At 32.1% G+C, this 6,266-nt stretch overlaps 1 protein-coding gene across 1 annotated transcript; it reads left to right on the forward strand.

Moving 5' to 3' along the window:
* Positions 1 to 4,093: 4,093 nt before the first annotated feature.
* LOC107792195 (uncharacterized) lies at positions 4,094 to 5,057 on the forward strand. The gene is made up of 3 exons (XM_016614389.2): positions 4,094 to 4,110; positions 4,230 to 4,563; positions 4,710 to 5,057. Exons 1-3 carry the CDS (start codon positions 4,094 to 4,096, stop codon positions 5,055 to 5,057), a joined length of 699 nt encoding a protein of 232 aa, XP_016469875.2.
* The last annotated feature ends 1,209 nt before the right edge of the window (positions 5,058 to 6,266 follow it).

The following is a 6,266-nucleotide window of genomic DNA, read 5'->3' on the forward strand; positions in this document are numbered from 1 at the left end:
GATATTTTCCAATCCGTAGGGTGGACGATTGTTCTTCTTCAACACTGGCTGCTATATATATGTGCAGCAGCTGTTGAAGAAAGATACACACAACACACAAGACACAAACTGAAATCGCTCAACAGATTTGGCTATACATTGCACTCCTTCCTCTCAGCATTTTCATACGATTTTCTGAGTTTCTACTCCCTCGTTCTGCATTGTTTTTAACTTCAAACAAAGCAACTGTAAGTGTGATTTGCTACCGAACTTTGTGTTCGCTTAAACACTGGGGTTTGAAGTACCGCTACACCAATGTGTGATTCGTTCTATCCTGGGAGGAAATAATCCATTACCTTGGGTACTAGGAGGGGATTAAATTCCTTAAGGAAACACTGTGAATTCAGTGGGCTCGAATTATTTATTGTTTCATTACGATAACTTATATTTTGCAGAATTATTATTTACAAATACAGCAATATTGGCGGGACTAACAATCTTAAGGAATTTAATATTTATTTCTGTATTTGTGTTATTCTTCCAAGAATTATATTCTTAGCGGACTGGATGATAATCTGTATAATGTATACAGTGGCGTGGAGACGTCAAAAGGATATATATGCTACAAATTCAAAGTTTTCATGAGGTTTTCACTTTTCTGAATGTAAGTTATTTATTGCAAGGGACTAAAAAGACGAGAATGTAATAGGTGGTTGAAGTTAGTCATTAGAACGACTATGTTGATGTGCATAGTGTCTAAAAGAATATTAACCATTAGATATCATAGTTGATAGGTGGCAAAAAATCAAAAGTTGTACCGAACAAAATTGGAGCAAAATATATTGGAGGGGATCTCAACCCAATAATTAGTATACCAGTGTACTTTTATTTAACAAATCTCTATGGATACTTTGTTTGAGTATGTTAAATAATATTTTTAATATCCATCATATAACGTGTAGTATATTGTAATTACTATTGAATTATGTTATACTTTATTTGAATACGTTAAATGATTGAAAAGTTAAATGGTATATATTCCCAAAAGTTTTGGTATATGATAAAGTATACCATGATTACTGTTGAATTATGTTATACTTTGTATAGGTACGTTAAATAGTATTCCCGATAGTTTGCGTATACTATATTGTATACCATGAATACTGTTGAATTATGGTATACTTTGTTTGAGTATGTTAAATGCTATTCTCAATATCTAAATATACTATATAGTATATCATGATTATCATGGAATACTTTATTTGCGTATGTTAAATGGTATACTTAATATTTATGGTATACTATACATTGATATATCATAATTAGTGTTGATTCATGATATACTTTGTTTGAGTATGTTAAGTGATATGCCCAAAATATTGGTCGATTTAACTATAAAGAACAAAAAAAGTGACAAATAGTTTATTACAAAAAACCTTTAAAAAAAAATTAAAATTTAAAAACTCAAAAAAGTAACTTTGTAACTCTCGGTAATTATAATCGATTAATAATTGTATAGAAAGTATCCCAATACTAATTTTACGACTCGATTATTTGTCTAGAAAGAACAAAAATAAAAATAAAAGTGAAATAAAGTGATAAAAATTTTGGCAGAGCAATTTTACTGAATCAAATAATAGAAAAACTAGGATAAAAATAATAATAAAAAGGGAGAAAAAGTGACAGATATTTTGGACGAAGAGTTTTTACTAAAAAGAACAAAATAAAAAAATATACAATAACAAAAGAATTAAGACAAAAAAAGTGAAAAAGTGAGGATTGTTACTAGAAAGAAAAACAATATACAAAAGAAAAAAATAAAAAAAACACTAAAAAGAGTGCAGCATTTTATTACAAAGAAAAAATTAAAGTAAAAAATAAAAATAAATGGAGAGATTTTACTGAGAAAGATAGATTTTAAAAAATATAAAAAACACAACAACAAAATCATTAAAAAAATAAGACAAAAAAAATTATAAAGTGAAAAAGAATGAGAAATTGTTATTAGAAAGAACAAAAAATAATAAAAAGAAATAACTATAAAAAAACAAATTATAAAAAAAACTGAAATAGTGTAATATTTTATTAGAAAAAAGAAATAAAGTGAAAAAATAACAACAAAATGGGAAAAAAGAAAGTAAAAAAATAAAAAAAGTGAATAAACAAAAAAAGGAAAATAAAGAAAAAGGGGATGGCTTTAGGTGGAGTTTGGGTAAATTTTCAAAAGACACATATTATGTTATTTTACAAAAAAGAGAAAATTTGGTCATAAAGTGTTTAAAAAGGGCTCTTAGTATTTTTTTTCTTTTATTTTTTCTGATCGTACCAGTTTGATATTAGACGTGATTTATTGACATTTTACTCAATTTAACGAGGCCCAACTTAGGTTGCCACCGGATCTTTACACGTGCGCATTGCAATGGCTAAGTGCACCGCTAGCCATTTTTACTAAAAACAATTACATCGAATGAGCTTTTCTAAAATCACCATTTATATTTTGACCTTGTTAAAAAACTCTTTGCAAAATAGTTCTACTGCTTGAATTTTGGAGTCGCTGCCACAATTTTGAGCCACACTATGAATTTTCCCATATGAAAAATTCTTATGATTTTCATATTTTGTGGTAAATCTTGGTGATTACTATAAGAAATTTTTTGACGATTATTATATTTTGTGGCGAATTCTAGTGATTACCATATGAAAATTTTTGACGATTGTCATAGTTTTGCAAATCCTAGTGAACACCAAATGAAATTCCTAGCGATGCCATGTTTTGTGGTAAATTCTAGTGATCACCATATGAAAAATTCCGGCGATTGTCATATTTTTGTGGCAAATTCTGATGATCGTCATACTAGAAATTCTAGCAATTGCCAGCAGGAGCTCTTCCCGAAATTATAATAGAGGCTAGTTTCCAAAGATCTTTTTTACCGGGATAAAAAAATTAATAGTGGCACCAAAGTATTTGAGTTTTGCTCCCTATTATTATTTAAGGATGTTGTTTGCCTTAAAAGATATCAACATTTGCAAAGTATTTAAAATATATCCACAACTAATTTGAACGATAAACAACGTGTCTTTTCAGTAGAGACAAGCTGGTAAAAAAGAGGATCATGATATCTAGTACACAAATAGAAAAATAGCTAGAAGTCATAGACGGTGAGTTACATACATAGAGGAGGTGGGTTCACGTAAATTTATGCTCCCTTCCCTAAGCTGTGTAGTGCACTACTACTTTTTTGATTATCTACTTATATCTTTATGTGTGAACCCATACTCAAATAACACTTTGGTACAGTGGTGATGGAGCGCACCATTGCTCACTGGGATAGGGGTTCAATCCCTAATTGTTGCCCTCTTTTCTTTTATGCTTTCTCTTACTTAGGTTATACACATTTCTCTTTCTTTTATTTTTTAACTTTTCTATCTTGGTTACCATTTTTTTTTTTGGTTATTGTTTTGAGTTTCTAAATCCTCGAAAAACAAAAATACCCACTCTCAAACACCCATTCTTTTACACCTGCTACTCAACGTCTCAAACTATCTGTTCATATTTATTTAAAATCTTATTTTGCATGGAGCATTATCTTTAGACCTAATTTCTTTTTTCTTACTTTGTCCCTTTTCTTTTATTTGGAAAGTCTACACTAAGAGGTCTAAAGTTTCATATTTGCATTACTGTATATTGCTATATGGTGTTGGAAATAATCTCTTCCCTGATGGTACAATAAATAGGGAAGATGGTGGAGGAGAAGAGACTTAGATTCTATTGACTGTGTTTGGGTTATGTCTGAGATAGACGACCAAAATATTAAAATTTTGGTCTCATTGAATGGACACATGGCGCGCACTCAACGCCTCATATCTACGGTCAAGATAAAGCCAACATCCCTCTTCTAGAAGGAGTTTAGAATAGTGTGAATACCTGTAAATAAAATTTTTTGTATTTATCTTTACTAGTCAGTTATATAGTTTGTTAGGATATAAAGGATCCTATAGTAATACACGTCAGACACATGACACTGTATATATAGAGAACACTGTACAGAGTTATTGACACAGAGAAAAAAATGGAAAAATAATTTTCCACAGCTTTTTCTTCTTGAATATTTTCATGGTATCAGAGCACTGGTAAAAACCAGTTCATTTTTTTCGATCTTCTTTTTTGAATAGCCATAGGAGAGAATGATGTTGATCCCAAAACCCCCATAGTAGTTGGTACTTCACAGATCTTTTTATCTTCTTGTCAGCAAGTTTATCCTTGCCATCCCTATTTTTTTGACATCTTCAGATAATCCAGGTGTTAACCTAATCAACGTCAATTTTGATGGAGCCAGCTATGCAAACTGGTGCACGGGAGTACTGATTTCATTGTCAGCCAAAAATAAATTAGGGTTTATCAATGGATCTTGTCCATGTCCATCTTCTGATTCTCCTTTGATTGATCAGTGGCAAAGGTGCAATGACATGGTCATTGCTTGGCTACTTAATTCCCGTAGTAGAGATATTGCAGAAAGTGTAATCTACTCACAGAAGGCTGAAGAACTTGGAATGAATTGGAGGAGAGGTATGGTCAAGCAGATGGTACCAAGTTGTTTTAACTGCAAAGAGAACTTAATAATATCAGTCAAGGAACAAGTGACATGGCAGGATATTTAACAAAGCTCAAAAGGATATGGGACCAAATGAAGGTACTCAACACTTTTATGATATACAATTGTGATTGTAAGTGTGGAGCAAAGACACACAATATTAAGATAAATGAGGATCAAAAACTGATTCAACTCCTTATGGGATTTAATGATGCTTATTCTGGTGTGAGAGCAAATATCTTGATGATGAAGCCACTACCCTCTACTGCACAGGCATATTCTATATTGATACATCAGGAATCACAAAAGGAGTTACATTCTAATTCTAGTTTTATAAATGATTCCACTGCTTTTATGACTTCTGGACAAAAGTGGAATGCACAAAGGACTACAAATAACTACAAGTCAACTAATCTCATCCATAATGCTAGAATTAAAAAGAATGATGTGTACTGCAAATACTGTAAAAAAACCTGGGCATGCTAAGGAGGAATGTTACAAATTGGTGGGATATCCACAATATTTTAAGGTAAACAAGCATAGAAGAGGGACTTTTGGGAATCAACAAGCTAACATGGCAATATCTGGAAAGGATTTAAGCTCAGGAATAGAAGGAGAAAGTGTTTTCACTTTGGTTGGAGCACAAGGATTCACCAAGGAGCAGTGTGACCAGTTGATCCAAATGTTTCAATCTCTGCAAGGAACCCATATATCTTCCTCTGAACCTATTGCAGCAGCAAATCTAGCTGGTATGCGACATGCTTTATTTTTCCTTACCTCACTTCTTTCAAACTTAACCAAAACTCCTTGGATTCTGGACAGTGGTTTTACACAGCATATGACTTTTGAAATACACTTGTTGCATGATCTAAGGGTATTTCTCACACCACTTCTAGTCAATTTTGCCAATTCTTGTAAAGTAAAAGCCTATGATGTAGGCAATATACTTCTTTCTCCAGGGATGAAACTCTCCAATGTGTTACATGTGCTTGATTTTAAGCATAATCTTTTGTCAGTAAGTCAGTTTGTTAATGATATGAATTATAATTTGTTGTTTACTAAGGCCGGATGTATTTTGCAGGCCCCTTTAATGAGGAAGGAGCCTCTCTTTGGTGAAACCACAACTGGTCTTTATGTGCTCAAGTATGACACTTCTATATTAGGAATACACTCAATTAAATCACCTGTTTCAGCTTCTTTTTCTTCTAGTAGTAGGTATAGACTGCCAGGGTCTTTGTCTTGTGTTTCTTTAGTCTGTTTGTGAAAGGACAAAGTGTCCTATCCTCTTGAGTCCTGTTTGTCCTGCAAATTCAAATGAAAACATGAATATGAATGTTTCTGTTTCAAATGATAGCATGAATGTGACTAAATCAGACAAATTGTGGCATTTTCATTTGGGACACTTACCATATGATGCTATGAAACATATTAAAGCAATACAAGTTACTTCTACAAATAACAACAAATTCCCTTGTGAAATTTGTCTTATGGCAAGACAGTCTAAATCATCATTTACCAAAAGCACAATTAGATCCAAGAATTATTTTGACTTGATACATATAGACACATGGGGACCATACAACACACCAACATATAAAGGGGAGAAGTACTTTCTAACTATGGTTGATGATTTCTCTAGAAGTACTTGGACTTTCTTGCTATCCACCAAATCTAATGCATTTCCTACTTTGAAAG

Source organism: Nicotiana tabacum, chromosome 15 (genome assembly GCF_000715075.1).
Source record: "Nicotiana tabacum cultivar K326 chromosome 15, ASM71507v2, whole genome shotgun sequence".
Taxonomy (NCBI): domain Eukaryota; kingdom Viridiplantae; phylum Streptophyta; class Magnoliopsida; order Solanales; family Solanaceae; genus Nicotiana; species Nicotiana tabacum.

Excerpts from the sequence above, each read along its gene's own strand:
- LOC107792195 (XM_016614389.2), top strand. Across the intron at positions 4,564-4,709 it reads GAGGTATGGTCAAGCAGATG|TGTGGAGCAAAGACACACAA; the intron begins GTACCAAGTTGT and ends TGTGATTGTAAG.